This window comes from Salarias fasciatus, chromosome 10, assembly GCF_902148845.1.
Source record: "Salarias fasciatus chromosome 10, fSalaFa1.1, whole genome shotgun sequence".
In the NCBI taxonomy this organism is placed as follows: Eukaryota; Metazoa; Chordata; class Actinopteri; order Blenniiformes; family Blenniidae; genus Salarias; species Salarias fasciatus.
This window is the reverse complement of record NC_043754.1, coordinates 10,159,455-10,178,290: the sequence shown is the minus strand read 5'-3', so window position 1 is coordinate 10,178,290 and position 18,836 is coordinate 10,159,455. Positions and strand designations below refer to the sequence as shown.

Genomic DNA, 18,836 nt, shown 5'->3' with positions numbered 1-18,836 from the left:
GTGTCAAGTGTCATTTATTTCAGTCAATGAGTGATTTTCTTTTTAAAGTAAGACAGCCTCTTCATCAGTTAGAGGGAACAATATAAACGGCCTAAAACAACCACAAACTATTTTTCTCCGGGTGAAAATCCAAGTCTATCAAACCAGCAGATCTACAGTAATGACAGCTCTGTGACGCCACACACTGGGCGGTGAGATAAAAACAAACCTGTAACAAAGCCAGAAAACACACTGAACCTCTTCTTTACCTTTGATCGGTGGGCGATAACTGAACGCTCGCTTTGGCTACTGCGCACCAAAAGAAACCCGCCACTGGAGTCATGACCGTCGAAAAACCTACGTGTGGTAAACTTTACACAATAAAGTACAAAAAAAAAATGTTCTTAGGAAATATGTGCATTACTTTCAAAACTCTTTAAGTGATATTTTACACTGAAGTGAAGTTAAAGTAGAAATTTCCTGTTCATTTACTTATTTTTTTTCTTCAAAACATTGTTCCTGCTTCCAAAAATCCCCCGATAACGTGAGCGAGTGTATCAAAATATTAATTAAGTTTTGCGACATGAGAAGAAGCTTTGCACTAATTTAGGATCACACCAAAACTGACCTTATTGACTCATGATTCAAGCTCAGCACTTCCTGTAAACTGCACATACTTTGGATGTGTAGAAATCATGCACACGACTTTCCTCTGAGCAACGTTCAACAGTTCAAGTTTTTCTCGCATGAACGAAACTTTCAGAAGATGTTGCTTAAAAAAAAAAAAAGCATAAAAAAGCGTTACTGTTCCTCATGGAGAGCCCATCTCCGCAAATGACATTTACTCCCGTTCGCAGGGTGTAATCATGATTTAACATTTAAAATGTTGCATCATGATGGAGACATTTGAAATGTCAAAAATCTGTAGCGACAGTTTAAAAAAAAATTCCTGATGGCAGCAAAACTTCTGTCAGTTATAGAACGCAAGGACCAGCTGTGTGTTTGCAGTTCTTTCTGCAAAAATAAACAAACTATTATTTCTTATGCGATTTAAATGAACATTCTTAAAAGCAAACATCTTCTCCCTAATTAAATCCAAATGAAATGTCAATCATTTAGTAAAAACACCCAGATAAAGTCTCAAAAAAACAAAAAAAAGAGGAGGATGTCCTCTCTATTCACATATAAATCCTCAAAGTTAAATACAAACTAAAATCAGGCTAAATGTACAGAAAAGCTCGGCTTCACTTTGTGTGTGACCTTTAAGAAAACAAAAGCAAACAGTGCAGGTCAGTTCAGCAGGTTTTAGAGTTCATCCTTCTTTGATTCGGCGTCCTCCTTCATCTTCTGCTCCTGCATGCGACTCCGGGTGGAGCCTGCGAGGGGGAGACGAACACAGAACACAGATCTGGAATGAGGAGCTGCATCCAAAATCCACCCGGCTGGGGGCAAAACCACCGAGAGGCCGAGACGAAACGCATCGATCTGTGGTCACTTACTCATCTCTGCAAGCTTCTGAATGAGTGTGGAGTCTCCTCCAGATTTACTGCAGGACAGAAAATATAAGGTGAACTTTTTATTGAAGTTGTGCTCTTTATTTTATTATTGCACCGTTTTATTTTTTCCAAAGCATGTAATGCAGCAAAAGCGACTGAATAAAAAGCGATCACGTGAAGAGAAAGCTGGCTACTCAGTCAAGGTGCTGCTTCCATGTACTCATGAGCTTTGTTGCTGCATCAGAATTATATTTTGCCGTTTATAACAAGACGATCAAGAAAAAGGAAAAAGGTTCATTTATAACAAATTCGGCCCTGTTTACACTACAATGTGCAACAGTGTTTCAACAGCATGTTGAAAAATATGGAGTTTTCATGCCACACCACTAGGGGGTGCCGTGCATGCTGTGAATGAACATTTACAATCTCTTTAACTGTTCATCCTGGTCATATAGGCCCAAATGACTCCACATGTGATCCAATGATGGTGTGGTAAATGTGTACAGTCAGTGTGGCTTAAATATGTGAATACAAAAAAAAAAAAAACTTATCCTTTGAACCTGTGTGTTACTTATGGTTCAATATTTCTATTGTATTTATATTGTAATGTTCTGTTACAATATTTTTGAAATAAGAAACGATGTTAGAGTTTTGCCTCTGAGAAAAGCACCTGTTAAATCCCTATTCCCTAATTCTAACATTTAAGGATATGTTTTTTGATACACAACACTTGAGTCAGCAGCTGCAGTGCTGCAGTTCCAGGCGGGAGCTGTAACCAACCTGCCGTCGGCTTCGTCTTGCCCGTCCACATCAAAGCGTAACCTCTTGAGGGGTTTTGGAGTGGAGCCGAGATCCAGGGTCCTCTTGAAGGAGCGCTCGCTGCTGTTGACCATCTGGTTGATCCTCTCAAAGCGGTTGGACTGCTGCACGAGAAGGAAAAAAAATACTCTGAATGAGAAAAACACAACAGACGCCGCAGATGGAAACGGCTGAAACGGAGCTGATCATAGAGGAACTCACCCCGAAGGATTCGCCGATCGACACCAGCATTCTGCAAAGGGCCAAAATCAGTTTGAGGTTTGTCGTTTAACAAGGGAGGGACTCACAACGAAAATCCAGCAAGCAATAATCTGAATTATTTCCAAAATCCCAAAAATATATTGATGAAGGGGGCCGGTTCGCAGGCCGGCTGAAAGGGAAAACTTCAGCCGAGCATGAAGACGGCGGGCTGACCTGGAGCGCGGGGTCATGATGCCCGGAGACATGCGGGGGCTTTTCATCGGGGAGATGTACACGTTGTTGCTCCCCGGCACGCGCAGAGGGGAGTTGGGGAACTTGTAGGGGCTGCGCGGTATTTGTGGAATCGGAGAGAGTGTCGGCGGCTGGGAAAACAACAACAGTTAGACGGATTGTGCACATTTCTCTGATGGCGTAAGATTAAACCGAAGCCGGGTCTCACTCTGGTGGACGCATATTGCAGGATGTTGGTTTTCAGCTTCTGCATGAACACTTGGTTGTAGAAAACAATGATGGAGTCATAGTGGCCGTCGGTGATCAACACATGCTTGAAGGTCTGCGAAGAAGAGTCACGGAGGCACAATTAAACGTGGAGTTTATACACAACGGCATAAAATATGAGGACTCTTTGAAAAGGCGGCGCCACCTCCTGGCTGGTGTTGGACATGTTCTTATAAGACGTGACGATGGTCTTGAAGCGCAGGTCAACACTCTTCACTTTGCAGATGGCGTACATGGCCGACATCATCAGCTGTGGGAGCGAAGAGTTTGGTTAAAAACAGAAAAAGAAAAAGAAAAAAAAAACGAAGCATGGAAACAGGAGTAAAGGATGAAGACGGTTCAGGCTGAAGTTACCTGGTCGAGGTGACGGTCTCTCATCAGCTCGTACTCGTGCTGCAGGGTGTGCTGGAACAGGGTCCAGATTATGGGCTCCAGTTCAGGATGGGGGGACAGCAGGTAGGAGCAGAGGGTCTTCAGCCGGGTGTAGGCCAGGCGGTACACTGCAGTGAGGGGAAAAAAAAAAAACCCAGAGCGATAAAGCGAAAGCAGGATGAACAGCGGGAAATACGAAGGACTGCAGCACAATGCAAAGAAATATATGTAACCTCATTTCTTTCCTCTTCTTTAAACCTATGAAACTTAAAATCATCATAACCAAAAGGCTCAAGAGGGCACCAACAACTGTTATATTTGTTTCTATTGTAGTAATTATGTATTCAGGATTGATTTCCTGGAAATAAATGAGTCAGATTCAATATTATGCAACTGACTTAAAATGAAACCAACAAAGTTTGACTTTTCTTTCACTTTACAGTCGAGACGTCAGAGAAAAGCTTTTGTTTGATCACTCATCTCAAGACCGCATCCACTCGAAAAACAGCTCACGTTTTTTATAGAAGAGGCTGAGGGAGTTGGACTTGGGGAGTCGTGGAGTGAGGCTGGCAGCCTGAGAGGAAGCCTGGGAGGAAGCCTGGGAGGAAGCCTGGAAGGAAGCCTGGGAGCTGGGCGTGGCCGGCGTGGCCGGCGTGGCCGGAGACTCCGGAGGCGACGCGCGGACGCCCGGGTGCATGGGGGACAGATATCTGCGAAGGCAGAAGGACGAGTGTATTACGCCATCAATACCATGCCTTAAAATTTCCATAACGTGGAAGGACCAGTGAGGAGTGGAAGTCCTGGAAAGTACCAATCAGATTACGTTCGATGACTCAGGTTATTTCACAACCACGTAGAGAAGCGTGACGGGGTCTAGAAATCAGCGGATTTTACTGGAGAGTGGCGGACAGACGGACTTACAGGTCGGCCGCCGTGTGGTTGTGCTGCAGCGGCTGGCTGAAACTGGCCGGGGTCTCCACCTGCTCCGCCGCCCCGCCCTCGTGCTCCTGCTTCAGCAGCTCGAACAGCGGCGAGCCCTGCAGACACGGAAACACCGGCGCTCAGTGTTTATGTCACAACGAGAGAATCCTCCCCGCCGTCAGGAATTACAGATGAAACACAATAACTTAGAAATGAAAACGAGAACACATTGTGCTAATTTATATGAAAATCTAAACATATGCAGGACTCAGTATCTCAAGCATGCTCTCACACGTGACACGTGTAAATCTCGACAGTATCTTCACACCGAGATACACATCAGTGCAGGAGAGATACCATTTATTGGCAGCCGAGGTGAGAAATTACAGATAAAAGATCCTACTTTATGAATGGATTGTTTATGAATCTGTCACTTTTCTTAAAACTGTAAAACAAACAACAATGCCCTTTTCTTTTTTCTTTTTTTTCAAATTAGCTTTTTAAATCAAAGAAAATTACCAGCACTGCCTCCATCTGGCTGCTGATCAGTACTGTAATCGATCCTCAGCCTTTTCTTCTAGAGAGGAAGCCAAAAGGAGGTCCAGTAAATAAGCAAGCTGACGTTGTTTTGGGGTGTTAATAAACAATCAACTAACCTATCGCTGCATTATGAGGCTTTCATTTGTTTTTTGTTTTTCTATTCCTAGTTTATCAGTTTAATTTTTTTAAATTTGTATCTTCTTATGTTTGAAATGCCTTTCTGACCAACAAGTGAAGGACTTACAGTCCTTACAGGATGAGAAAACCTTTAAAACACACGCCGCACATAAAATAATAACCTTCACAAATTTTTTTTACAACTCTTTTAATCGGTGGAGACGCTCAGAGTTAATTTCTTTTTTTAATTTTGCACAAACAAGCCGCTGAGGGTGCACGTGATTATCAACACATAGGTTTAGACTGAACCCAGAGGCGAGCTCACCGGATGAGTGTGTGTGTGTGTGTGTGTGTGTGTGTGTGTGTGTGTGTGTGTGTGTGTGTGTGTGTGTGTGTGTGTGCGCGTGTGTGTGTGTGGAGGTGTGGTTTCCCACTCAGCAGTGTGTGCAGGTATAAACAAGCCTTCAGCACATTCCTCATGACACACTTGTCACACCCCGCTGACGCAACCGACACGTTTCAAAAGTGTACTTGTCCTGCGGTCGCTTCAATAACATCTGGTGACGTGAAACGAAAACAGTGAAATACTGATGACAAACCATACAGAAAATGGTTGATTAATAAATCTTGAAGGGGTGAGATACTCTCAAATCTGAATCGACTCTGGCAGACATGAAAGCACAGAGGTGAATATTAAAATGTGATGTCTCAATATTCAAATCCGGAGTGGCAGTGGGAGGACTTTGGCCCCGGCCGAGGCTCCTCCCCCGGCTCTCAACAGTCCAGTGAATTCTTTGAGTCGGGGCGTCAGACTTCCAGGCTGCTGCGAGGCTTCAGGTTTGCCGGCGAGCGGGAGCAGAGTAACGATCGGCAGCTGGAGGAGAACAACAGGAGCGGAGGAACCACGTGACGCCTTCCTCTCAGGAGAAAGACTCTTCTTCTGCCGAGCGAAGCTGGAGCCGCTGAGAACTTCACGTAAATGAGGATGGCAGGATGAGCTGGACAGAATTCAACCAAGGCAACGCACGTGAAGGATTTTATATGCTGACAAAGCCGTTTTCTGAGCTGTTTTAAGTTGCTTTCATTCCCAGCAGTATGTAGCTGGTGAGACTTCAGCCCTGCTGGTGGAATTAACAAGCTGAACTCACAACTGTGGACGTTTTCCGCATGAACGTCTCTACTGCCTCGTCTCAAGATGTCTAACAGCACTGCCCAGTACCCGTGCGATAAGAGCGATGACTTCAAGTACCCTCTGTACAGCGCGGTGTTCAGCCTGGTGTTTGTGGTGGGCTTCATCTTCAACATGGTGGCGGTGTACATCTTCAGCTGCACGCTGAAGATGAGGAACGAGACCACGACCTACATGATCAACCTGGTCGTCTCGGACTCCCTCTTCGTCCTCAGCCTGCCGTTCCGGATCGTGTACTTTGTCCGGCGCGACTGGCTGTTCGGGAGCGTGCTCTGCAAGATCTCCGTGGCGCTCTTCTACACCAACATGTACGGCAGCATCCTCTTCCTCACCTGCATCAGCGTCGACCGCTTCCTGGCCATCGTGCACCCGTTCCGCTCCCAGACGATCCGCACTAAGAGGAACGCCAAGGTGGCCTGCTGCATGGTGTGGGTGATGGTTCTGTCTGGAAGCATTCCCACGGGGTTTCTCCTGGACACCACGTCGCCCAACAACACTAACTCCTCCACACACTTCTGCTTTGAGAACTACTCAAAGAAGCAGTGGAAGTCAGAGCTGTCCAAAGTGGTGGTGTTCATCGAGACGGTGGGCTTTATCATCCCGCTGATGGTCAACGTCTTCTGCTCCATCATGGTGCTGCGGACCCTGAGGAAACCCCAGACGCTCACCCGCGGCGGGAGCCTCAATAAAAAGAAGATTCTGCGGATGATCCTGGTGCACCTGATCATCTTCTGCTTCTGTTTCATCCCCTACAACGTCAACCTGATGTTCTACGCCATGGTGCGCTCCAAAGTCCTGAAGGGCTGCTACGCAGAGGACGTGGTCAGGACCATCTACCCGATCGCCCTGTGCATCGCGGTGACCAACTGCTGCTTCGACCCGGTCATCTACTACTTCACGTCGGAGACCATTCAGAGCTCCGTCAAGCGGAAGTCCAAAGTGTGGTACAACGGCGCCAAGCTGCTGGACAGACTGCAAGGGGACAGCTCGCAGAGCAGCCCGTCCTCGACGCTCAGGACCCTGAGGACTCTGCGAGAGAAGGTGTTTGACAGCGAGTCCACCGTCTGAACGCTGGATAAATCGGCGAGTCCCGGCCCGGAACTCGATCTGAATCACAGGCGGAGGCAGAGTGGCCGAGAACCAACACAAACAAAGCGGTTGCTAAGGAGTCACTCCCAGCTGCTGGACACGCCAAGACTTAAGAGGAAGCGTTCCGACGCTGGTGTGTGGCGGCATAAAAACCCCTTCATCGGGGTGGCAACGCAAGGTAGAACTTACTCTTCCTCGTGAAAAGACAGGCGGTGCTGCGTGTGTGTGTTACTGTCACCAGCCTGAACCAGTATTACAGCCGTTTCATGTACTTTGATGTGCTTTTCCAAACTGATTCGTGATTTTTGTCTCCATAGAAACATTTTATAAGAACGCATTACCTGTATTTCTCGAGAGAATTAAACATTTGAATAAGAATTTCACTGCCTGTTCGATTTGTTGTGAAGTCTTTGGTTCAGACAGGGTGCTAGTTTAAAATGAGCCTTTTTTTTTTTAATTGGGTGTACCCAAATTATTTGTATAGACCAATTAGTCATACAAGCACAAACAATACAGAAGCAGGCACTATGCTTGGTTAAATGAACGGCGATTGAGTTTCCTTTTTTTGTTTGCTTTTTATACAAATGTATGAACTACAGGCGTGGTGAATAAAAAAAAGCAGTGCTGCACTGTTGCTGACAAAAGTCTTTCATCAGACGAGTCTGAATAGGTGGAAAACATGAAAGCATGTCCATCCCTGCACCGGAACTAAAAAACGCTGACGCTCTGGACACGTCACTTTGGGTTTGAAGACAAACAATTCTAATGTGTTTCATGTGAAAACTTTCAGCTTTGACCTGTGGATATTTACATCCAGACTAGGTAAACAAATTACCAAAACTGTTTATATGTGCCTTAAATCTTTTTAATGGGACCAGAACTAATTACAGAAACTAATAAAGCATAATTACTATTATTTTTATTGACCTTATTTATTGTAAGGGAAACAATTGGGTAATTAAACAAACATGGTCGTGGGTCAGCTGAGTCATTTTCTAATATTTTTTTTGCATCTAAAAACAAAGTGTAGCTGGTACTTATGCAATGTCTTGTAACACATTTCACCAGATTTGTATGCAAACACCCTCAGACCATAGCAAAAAATGTAAAACTTTATGACAGAGTCAAAATACTAAAACTTTATCAACGTCCAAATATTCATGAACCCTAAAGCGACTGTGAAACAAACATCCAACTCATGCAACTGAAGGTTGATCTGGTCCTGCTAATGTAGACTGGAACAGACATGGTGTTCTCAAAATACACAGCTGAAAACAAAACTGAAGTTTGAGAGGGCGCATGCTGCCATTTTAACAATAAACTGATAACTCCTGAGTAAGTCGGGAAGCAGACATTAGCTTCATTGAAAGTTGCAGACGAAAACATTCTGTACTGAGAATCTCTGCAAGGCTGAAAAAAGCTGAAAGCCTTTGCTCAGCGAACGCAAGATAAAATTCTTCTCGTGGAAGCCGCGGCTGCAAGACGGAGCACTGCTGCATTCCTCTGAAGAGGTTTGCCTGAGGGTCTGCCCTGACAGGGGAGGACTCATCACCGCCGCCGCCGCCGCCGCCACAGCCACAGCCGCGACGGTGAGACGGGCTGTTCAAAAGCAAAGCAGGCGAGCAACAACACGCCTCCAGCTGGAGAAGAACGTTGACAAAATCGAGCACAGAGGCTGGAAAGTATTTTGGCATTTGACCAGTTCTTCCTCCGAAAAACTTACCTGAGCCGGATTCTGCGGATCATAAATAAACTGCACATCGCTTTTTCGTCACACGCTGTGTTGTAACTTTGTTCGGTGATGAAAAACAAAAGCGGCCGCCCAAAGCTGAACTGTCACAGCGGTGTGCATTCAATAATCTGATGTGAGGTGAATCGTATTTGTGTAAAGTGTGCATGCATATTAAAAAAGCGCAGCTTGATTTTTGACTGAGGAATGAAAACGTTATCATGGGCGGAAATCTACTGCAGGTTAACTTTTCTTCTCCTGAGGGCTCGCGTCCCAAGCCTGAATATAAAGTTACAACATCAACGGCATGATAAAATCCATTCCTGCAATGCACCGCGATGGCTCTGTCCGTCGGCCCGGGCGCGTCGTTAATGATCAACCCCAATCACCGCTGCTCGTTTTCAACAAGAAGTCGTAAACGCGACTCCCGCCGTCCAGGTAATGAAACAATCCCGGGCGGCTTTAATGGGCCCGAGGTGAAAGAAAAGCTGGTCAACATCCGCCGGTCCTCAAACTAACCGTGACATCTGAATTTTTAACGCTCCCTAAACATAAAACCCCATTTAAAATGGGCAGCGACAGCGTGCGGGGCAGGATAAGGAGAGGAGGAGGGTGGACGGGGCGGGAGACGGCGAGGGAGCGTGGCCGTGACCTGTGTGCGCCATCAATGGATCCTGACTATCGGTACCTTCAGACGGGCGTTATACTGATCCTGATAAAAGGTGAGTCAAGTTTTATCCATAGTGATACTGTGATTACACATGCTGTGTTTTAAGCAGTCGTTACGTAATAGATTACGACAGGCTTGATAAAAAAAAAATTAAAAAAAATTGATAAAAATTGGAGCAATAACATTGGAATAATAGCACTGTTTGAATTAGATATTTGCTCTCAAGGAATTTAATGAATGCAAATGAATAAGTCACTGACTACACAGTAAGCAAATACAGTTAAAGCTTATTTTTGAGATTAATTTCACACATTTATGGCTGCATTATGAAAGAACCATTGATATACAGGGAATTGAGGATTAGCACTAAAATATAATCGCGAGCAACAGCGGGAGCTCAGCTACTTTTTTTTTTAATTTACAGTGATATATGAGTGTTTTGTGTCAACAGAAGGGAAAATCCCAGTCAGGACAATGAATCTATCAAACTATAATTACGCACATTTAGATTAAGTTCCACCTCAAAAGTGACTGAAGCATATTTGACAGGATATTTACTTTTTATAAGCAATAAACTTTGGTAAATTAACATCTTGGTGAAATTAAACAAAACTCCTGTTTATGAGCTGCAGTAAAGGTGGATTCGAAATGTTAATAAAATGATATTGTGGGGTGTTTCTTTAGCTTTACCTTGTAATGAAACGTAATGTTTGCATTCTTTATGAGAACAGGAAGCTCTGATTGAAATCCAATTTGCTCCCGGTCATGTTCTGACGTGACAAATACTATGAGTACTCACACTATTTACGTCAGCGCGAGAACACGACGCCTCTGAAAAGGCTTGGTCGAAAGTAAAAGTATAGATTCATCCAATAAAAAAAAAAAAATTATGAACTCTGTTGATGCACATTATCTTTACTTTTTACCTATTTCCCAATTAGAAGTATTGTTTTTTTTTTAATACTGATTATCAGAATGAATAACTTTTATTCATTTGTATTTTATTTTGTTTGTGAAGTATTGTTACTCAATGAGTCCTAAAGTTCTGGTTTCTGCAGTTTCAGTATTGGTAACTTCTGATTTGAAACAGCTTCAGATTAAACGGGAGTTAAGAGCCAATTTGTACAAAGTAATGAGGAGAAAACTCCAGATATTTGTGTTCAAATGTACTGAGGGAAAGTGTAACGTTGTGAGGAATACTGAAACTCAAGTCATGAAACTTTCTTTCATCACGTGCTTCCTTTCTGCAGATATGCGAGCCTCACAGTGAAAGTTGTGGGAGTAGTTTTAGAGACATGGAGCTGCTGAACGTGACGGATCTGACCGCCAAACCAGTTTCGCTTCTGTCCAACTGCACCGTGGACACGAGCTACCGCTTCACCTTCTACCAGGTGTCCTACAGCGTCATCTTCCTGCTGGGGCTGGCCACCAATGGCCTGGCCGTGCGCCGGCTGTGCGTCTCCCCCGGCGCCATGAACAGCACGGCGGTTTACATGGCCAGCCTGTCGGCCGTCGACTTGTTCTTCGTGATCTCTCTGCCTCTGAGGATCTACTACTACCACCAGAGGGCCCGGGCGTCCGGCTGGACCCCCGGCGCGGCGTACTGCCAGGTCACCTTCGTCGTCAAATACATCAGTCTGTACGGGGGCATCTTCTTCCTGGTGTGCATCGCGGTGGACCGCTACTGTGCGGTGGTGCGACCGCTGGCGTCGGCGGCGCGCCGGCTGCGCGTGGCCCGGGCGGTGAGCGGCGGGATCTGGTGCGTGGTGCTGGGGCTCGGCGTGGGCCTGCCTCTGCTGCGCTCGGCGGCCGCCCGTCCGAGCGAGCCGTGCCTGCTGGACCCGTCCGAGCGCCGCCACCGCGCCGTCATCCTGGCCGTGCTGGGCCTGGTGCTGGCGGCGTTCCTGCTGCCGGCGCTGCTGCTGCTCTACAGCTACTGCAGGGTGCTGCGGGTGCTGCGCCGGCCGAGGCGCCGCCGCTGCCGCCGCGGCCGCCGGCGCACGCTGACGGTCATCTACTGGGTGCTGGCCGTCTTCTTGCTGTGCTTCCTGCCCTACCACGTCAACCTGCTGGGGTACACGCTCACGCACGTGGAGCTGCTGCCCCACTGCGGCCTGGCCAGGCTCACCAAGGCCGCGCACCCCGTCGTGCTCTCCCTGGCCAGCTTCAACTGCTGCCTCAACCCGCTCGTCTACTACTTCTCCAGCAGCCTGGTGCACAGGGAGACGCCCAGCGGCGGAGGCAGCGGCAGCCAGTGACTCACACTGATCACAGGAGGACCAAAAAAGAACTAAAAATCCCTTCAGTAGACCAGAAATCTGCAAATTAGCAAATATACCTGCAGTCATTTGTTCGCCAGTGACTGTTAGGCTTGAAAATCGGCGTAATAAAAAGCCTCAGCTGCAATTTGCTCTCTTTCATATCAGACTTCACAGATTTCTCTTTAAGCCTTCGCAGCCGTCCTCACAGCGGTGGCTGTCACTGTGAGACTTCCTCAGTTCCTCGAGAGAAACTCCTTCCTCCCCGCTGCGTAACAGCAGTGAATCAAAGGTGCCAGAGCACCTGGCTCTTCAAGAGGATCCCAGACGGGTTTGATTAATTAATACAACTAATTGCAACCATGGGAATAAGATCTGCGCTCAGACGATCACCAAATAAAAAAGAAAAGCTGAGATTGTTGAAATATGTTTTTCAACATATGCTAATTGTGTTTGTGAAATAAAGAAAAAAGTGAGATGAGTATGCATGTAACAATATGTAAAGTCGCCTTAATTTAAGTGTAAATGTCTGTTTTTCTTCTTCTGGACTTGTAAAAATATTTGGATTATATTCTGCATGTCAGTTTATGTGGGAATTGCAGGCAAACTGACCGTCCTCCACGCGATCCTCTCCATGATGAGGTTCTCGCAGGTCTCCAGGTGCTTGATGATGTTTTTGCTCAGAGTGGGGTCGGCCTTGATGAAGCTCTCGATGACCTTGTAGAAGTCGAAAGCGGCGAGGTCGAACACGTCGAGGATCCAGGGGAAACACACGTCCCTGTCGGCTGCTTCGCCCCCTCCGGGGTTGTAGCCTCCGTTTTTGAAACTGCTCACTGTCCGCACGGAGCAAACCTCATTACAACCCGTCACATTATAACATTTCTCACAGTGTTTGTGGGGTTTACCTCCATATGCCGCCATGACCACCTCCAGAGCGCAGGCCAACAGCGACGTGTGGAATGTGGAGTCATTGAGGAGTTTACTGGAGGGGAAACCACATGATTCAGAGCATGTTAACAATAAAGAAAGCATGAGTGAACTTCCAATGTTCAACTGAGGGAAAGGACTCATCTCTGTGGAATTGGAAAATAAAAATACCTGAAATTTTGCACCGACAGTCGCTTCTCCTCCTATTAGATAGGAAAAAAAAAAGAGTGAATATCAGGAGAGATGACTTTTAAAACTACTTTAGAAAAATAAATTAAAAGAAGAAAGCAAGAGGAGTGAATAACTGTACCGATTTAAGCATGGCCTCCATTACTTGGTAATACTTTCTGACACCGAGGGAAAATCTCTGAAAGATGGAAAAGAAAAAATATATCAACCTTGTTCATAAATGAAATCTTGCCGCCACTGATCCTGCTTCAGTTCTGGAACGCGGAGCTCTCACCTCCCGGCCGTACACCACACAGTGCGGGCCGACCGCCTGACCGAATCTTTGGCTGAAAGCCTGACCGTGCGCCTCCAAGCGCTTCCGCACGTCCTGCGTCGGGTCCACGGTGCATTGCTGAAGACGGGAGGAGAGAAGCAGCAGGAATATATCATGTTAGGTTGATCTGAGCGTCGGTGGGAAACCCCCGCTGGCTTTTCTGGAGACTCACTTTGAAATATGTTGCCAGGGTGGTGGACGGCTGGTCGCCGGTAGACGTGAGGTCGCCTCTCAGCATCTGGATGGAGGTCATGGCAGCTCTGAGGAGATTTAGAGGAAACAAGTCCGTCAATAAGAAGACTGTCTCCTTAATGTGCCTTAAATTTGCCACTTGGGCACAAAAAAAAAAAAAGTTGTTTTTTTAAAACAGAATTTAACTGAACAACTCCAAACTCCAATATGAAGACGTTTATTTATTCATTCATTTAATAACACTTTGTGTCTGGCATATTGAATAATGAAAAAAAACTGGAGTGTTTTAGCTGCAAAAGCTGGGGTGAAATCCAGCAGCTATACTCTGAATTAAAACAACATCCTGATGTAGGACCTTCTCTTTAAATTACGTCAGTTTGTAATCTGGTGCATCTTTTGGTTATGACTGAAATGTTCTTATATGACCAGAACGACAACGGTTAAACTCTTCAGATCTTTCATGTACTTGTTTGCAAAATTATTTCATTCTTTGTTTGTTTTGCTTCTTTATTCTTTGGATAACTGAATAAGGGTCTGTCTGATAAATGTTTAAGCCGAACCCCACCTCTGATTGCTCCAGACTCTTTCATTTATTTCATGTGCTGCATTTCATGATTTCTTCGCATCTATTGATTTATGCGTATGTGTTTACAAAATGACTAAAATTTCAACACTGTTCTTATCACTTTCTGAGTCTCTCTGACAAGATACAGGTTTACACGTATCTCAACCACATTCACCCCCGAATCCTGACACACTTTCAGACAACACCTCTCACGCCGAACCACACCAGACATTTAAACGTCACGGTGCAGACATGGCATTTTTCCAAACTGGATGTGAAATGTGTAAATTCACTCAAACTTCAACAGGATCTTCTAGGCTGTAGAAACACAGCTAAACGGGGTTCCAGTCTCAGTCTCTGGATTAACTTGATGAAAAACGACGTGCGACAGGCTGCTGCTGACCTGATGGGCGTCTGAGGAGGGACGAGCGAACCCTCTTCGTCCGACGGGTTCTTCTTCGGCGTTCTCTCCACCTGGGATCTGAACGCAGGAGGGATTATTCAGCACTCCTCCTGAAAAGCATTTCAATGAATTGACACCAGAATGCTGAACGACGAAGGAGACTAATTACATCTGGACTTTTGGAGCAAAGACGGTTTCGTCTCCATCGAAAAACAGCCGTCCGTCGATGTCTCTGCTCTTGAGGTAGTGCTCTTCGTACTGCTGGTCTGCGACGTTCACCTGCGGTGAAACATCACAGGCAGAGTCTAATCAGAGGCCGGCTCCATCTGACGTACAGGTCTGAACACAAGATTTCATTTGAAGTTCACTGGCATCGCCTGTCTGCTCAGATCTACAGCAGCGGCACGGAAGAAAAACATAAATGTATTCATATTTTAAAATGTGACATTATATTTGCACTTATGCCATTTAACACATCCATCATTTGTGAAAGATTCAGAGGTCAGGCTGCACAATATATTGTAAAATTCCTAAAATTGTGCCTGATATCTCACAGTCCAGGACTGAGAAGCTGTTCTCTTTTAATGGTCTGAGCCCTTCACTGATTTATGACTTTTTCCACATGATGCAGACCCTCAATTTAAAACCAATAAGGTGAGACTTGCAAATTATTTACATAAGTCAGTTAGATGAATAACGCACACCATCTGTCCACAATAAGATAAACGTGCCCAGCGCAATTCACAGTGTCAGCCTCAGCAAACAGCAGCACCTGGTCTCCATTGTTTTAATACCTGCCCCTCCAATAGATCACCGCCACACACTACAAAGGATCTGTGGCTTGAATACACAGTTTCCTGACACTGTGTACGTGAAAACAAACATGAGGCAGAAGCAAAGCAGGAAGAGATAACCAGTGGAAACAGTGATCAAACAATGCGGCAGATGACGTGACGATCGGGCCTACCTGAGGAAAATCCCAGGATCTTGAGAGATCCATGGAGTCGAGAAACGCCGTGAAGCTGGTGTGATAAACGTTCTTCACCTGGAAATGAAATTGAAGGAGATTACATGAGACGCAAAGAAGCCGAGGGAGCTTGTGTGTGTATGAGGACCATAAGAAGACCAGGCAGACCTCCTCAGCGTTGCATTCGTTCTCTTTGCAGAGGGTTTCGAGGAGCTGCACGTCCACCTCGGGGTCCGGAGCTCGGGGTTTGGCTTTGCTCTGGTTACGACGAGATATCCGTGTGGGGGGACTCTGAACTTTGCTGATGGCCGATTCTGAAAGAATGCAAATCAAAATCTCTGTGAACCATTGAGATTTGCTTTTAATACACTTTACCATTTCTAACATGATCATTGTTACTACCAGAAGAGAATCTTTGATTTAAAAGTCTCTAAAAGACAATAAGCTTACTGTAAAGAGGCTGCAAAAGTTCTGGAGAGCAGCGCTTGATGAACAACTCCAGCGTGCAAAGCAACAACTGGAACGATATGACCAGGTCATCCTCCATCTGCAGGGCCCTTCCTACAGACGCCACATGACAAACAACAGAACTGTAACCAGAAACATTTTCCGATAAATCCGATCGTTACAGCGGCGCACAACGGAGAAAGGAAAAATGAAAAGAGGACGACGGAACAACTGAAATGTGTTTTCACGAAGCGTGTTATCAGCTCCATCCTGCCTGTTCTGACGTTGTTCGTACACTTAAACCTACCTTTAGCCAAGAGGAACATCGTCCAGCATGTCCGCAAAGTTTCCCTTTCCCTTAAACACGAGAGAGTGAAACATGATAAATACACCAGCACATCTTTCAATCATTACCAATCAAAAGACAAACACACCTCCCTCACAGATCAATCTCAAACTTACTTGCCATCAGAAGTCAAAACAAAGATGTTCTTGCACATCCTAAAATAAAACAATTGAAATAATCAATTACAACTTTGCCATTAGCAGTTTTACAAATCTCACATTCTGTTGATAGACTGTGTTGACTCACTTTTCAAACCTCTGGTACAGAGCGAGCATCACCTCATACTTCTTCTCAAGTCGCGTCAGAGCTGAGGTCACCTTGGTGCTAATAGTATCTAGGTTCACGTCCAACTTCCTCACCACGCTCATGAACTGTGTCACACTGCAAAGAGAAATATTATTTCTCTATCAGCAAGAAAAACAGGAACAAAACTGTCAATCAGCGTCATCGATTCCAGTAAACAGTTGTTTGGTTTCCTGATTTCTGTCACACAAGTGACACATACAGCTGGATTTTAATTTTAAACATTATGACAAACACTCCTAATAGAAAACCCACATTGCAAAACAGTTTTCTACTTCTAAGGAAAGCCACCACAGCTGCATCTCAGCACTTGCACCAGCTATATCGGTAACATATCACCAAGATGGCGGCTATAATGAACTGAGTTCAGTAACAGTACTTACTCCAGACTGACGGCTTTCAGGACTTGAGTCAGGGTGAAGCAGGAAACGTCCATGTCGATCACAGACACAAACAGACAGGCGCCCCACAGCCTTTTCTGACTGTCCTGAAACCAAAAACATTAGAGAGATTTTACTTAACAGCTTTGTCACTAATTTTCAGCTAAAATCCGACTCCAACGGCACACAGCTCACGTTTGAAGGTAACCACGTTTGGGAACTCACACATCTGATCTTGTTCATAATAGTCACAGAATACAAAAAGGAAATGGCGTGTGTCCTGGTCGTCTCTGGGATTAGAATTTAAATATTCTAAATGGGATGGAAATGTTTACTGCCCAAGTATTTAAATGAGTTAAAGCATGTAAATGTTGTAAGTATTGCTACAAGCCTATGTGGATAATACTGTTAGATATGATTTGGATGTATCTTTTATCATGTCATTTCAATAAAACTACAAAAAGCACCAACATAAAGATGTAAGGACATGTTTATGAACACAACGCTGAGCAGTGTTCATGACAAATACCTCCAACAGTGTCCAGTAGAGAGGGCGAAAAACAATACACGTGTAAAGTCATTTAAATACATACAGTCACATCATCCATAGACTCCTGCACAGCTTTCCACAGCGTCCAGGCTCGATCACACACCGGATCCGTCACACGAAGGCTCTTGCAGAGAGCCACGAACGCCGCATCCTTATCTCTGTGTCTGCACGGCAAAACAGCAACAGCCATGAAGCACAACAGACTGCATGCTGGGTGGATGACAACAGTTAGCTTAACGGGGCCGGTGACCGGACAGGGTGTCTATCTGACATTATAACGGTGTTACAGTTCATGTTACGACCAAGACTTGACTGTTACACCCTGGTGAGAGATAACACAAACAGAAATCGTGAATTTAAAGCTCTAAATTCAGGCCTCAGTGATTATTTCGCCCTACGGCCACAGATGCTAGTTAGCAGGAATAACATGGGTCGACAAACAGGTTAAATGTGAGGCTACGATGTTAAATGTAAGTCAGTAAAAATCGGGTTTGCATCACGCTGATAAGTGACTTCGGTTCGGGAGAGGCAACACGACTTTTCTTACTTTTTCACAGATAACTCTGGACTGTCCTTCTTGTCTGCAGACACACTTTCAGCACCGGGCTTCGGCTCTTTGCTCTGGCTCGTCCCAGAGTGGCGTTTTTTAGGTGGCATCTTGGTGTCCCGTCGCCCAGCAGCCTAGTTAAATCAATAAAAACGAAGCGGAGTCTCGAACGATTTAAAAAATATGTTTTCGGAGTTTAAATCCCACTGCACGAGTGCTGAGACAACAATACAACAGAATCCCACCGACTTCCTCAACCGGGCTGCAGTGGATGCTCGTTTTCTATTCCTGAAGGGCGCGGCGGCGTGCGGGTGACGCGGTTCCGACACGTTTTGTACCGCAACCCAGTCGATACGAGCGTGGCCGCTGGGTTCCTAATGCTCACATATATCTGTTTCAGACAAAAATTGCGGACGTTTGCATTGGATATCTGCTAGATAACCTCTTCTACGTCGCTAACCCATTGTTGCAGTATACCGATAACGGGATGACAAATCACGCGACAAGAAAAACGAACGAACCCAAAATCCTGAGTGGAAAACGCGGGAAAGGAGCTACGTAACATCCGTTCATTTGCATTTATGCCGCCAAAATGTGAGGAGTTCGGAGCTCAAATTTAGCCTTTCTGCGGGTTCTTCTGAAATTACACACAGGCGGTAACGAAAAACGTACCTTTGGTCATTCAATTTGTTTTTTTTTTCAGCGTGCCTGTGTTTGATTTGCATTGGTGCTTTTACACATGCTGTTTCATGCAAAGATAAAATATTCTCAACGGTAATACATGTTTTTCTACTTGTATACACCCGGTAACTGGTAATCCCTTAAACCA

General features: G+C 45.4%; 3 protein-coding genes across 4 annotated transcripts; 2 read left to right on the top strand and 1 right to left on the bottom strand.

The window, feature by feature from the left end:
• Positions 1-8: 8 nt before the first annotated feature.
• On the bottom strand, positions 9-18,255 carry rb1 (retinoblastoma 1). 2 transcript variants are annotated; one of them, XM_030101160.1, is made up of 27 exons: positions 18,008-18,255; positions 17,504-17,624; positions 16,914-17,017; positions 16,474-16,608; positions 16,344-16,382; positions 16,189-16,238; positions 15,885-15,995; positions 15,603-15,748; positions 15,435-15,512; positions 14,637-14,746; positions 14,468-14,545; positions 13,480-13,567; positions 13,269-13,385; positions 13,116-13,172; positions 12,977-13,008; positions 12,784-12,860; positions 12,491-12,711; positions 4,287-4,402; positions 3,879-4,075; positions 3,348-3,493; positions 3,139-3,243; positions 2,935-3,048; positions 2,709-2,857; positions 2,496-2,526; positions 2,256-2,398; positions 1,479-1,525; positions 9-1,355 (listed from the first exon to the last, which is right to left on the bottom strand). In XM_030101160.1, exons 1-27 carry the CDS (start codon positions 18,115-18,117, stop codon positions 1,285-1,287), a joined length of 2,793 nt encoding a protein of 930 aa, XP_029957020.1. In that variant the 5' UTR covers positions 18,118-18,255; the 3' UTR covers positions 9-1,284. The 2 variants fall into 2 exon arrangements, with proteins under 2 accessions (XP_029957020.1, XP_029957021.1); XM_030101161.1 differs by having other exon boundaries at positions 2,256-2,395.
• lpar6b (lysophosphatidic acid receptor 6b) lies at positions 5,735-7,632 on the top strand. Its single transcript, XM_030101162.1, has one exon. The coding sequence runs from the start codon at positions 6,139-6,141 to the stop codon at positions 7,198-7,200; it is 1,062 nt and encodes a 353-aa protein (XP_029957022.1). The 5' UTR covers positions 5,735-6,138; the 3' UTR covers positions 7,201-7,632.
• LOC115395571 (lysophosphatidic acid receptor 6) lies at positions 10,894-12,267 on the top strand. The gene has a single exon (XM_030101163.1). The coding sequence runs from the start codon at positions 10,916-10,918 to the stop codon at positions 11,876-11,878; it is 963 nt and encodes a 320-aa protein (XP_029957023.1). The 5' UTR covers positions 10,894-10,915; the 3' UTR covers positions 11,879-12,267.
• Positions 18,256-18,836: the final 581 nt, after the last annotated feature.

Excerpts from the sequence above, each read along its gene's own strand:
- lpar6b (XM_030101162.1), top strand. The coding sequence starts at position 6,139 with ATGTCTAACAGCACTGCCCAGTACCCGTGCGATAAGAGCGATGACTTC.
- LOC115395571 (XM_030101163.1), top strand. The coding sequence starts at position 10,916 with ATGGAGCTGCTGAACGTGACGGATCTGACCGCCAAACCAGTTTCGCTT.
- rb1 (XM_030101160.1), bottom strand. The coding sequence starts at position 18,117 with ATGCCACCTAAAAAACGCCACTCTGGGACGAGCCAGAGCAAAGAGCCG. Across the intron at positions 16,239-16,343 it reads GTTTTGACTTCTGATGGCAA|GGAAAGGGAAACTTTGCGGA; the intron begins GTAAGTTTGAGA and ends CTCGTGTTTAAG. Across the intron at positions 3,494-3,878 it reads CAGCCTCTTCTATAAAAAAC|TGTACCGCCTGGCCTACACC; the intron begins GTGAGCTGTTTT and ends CCCTCACTGCAG.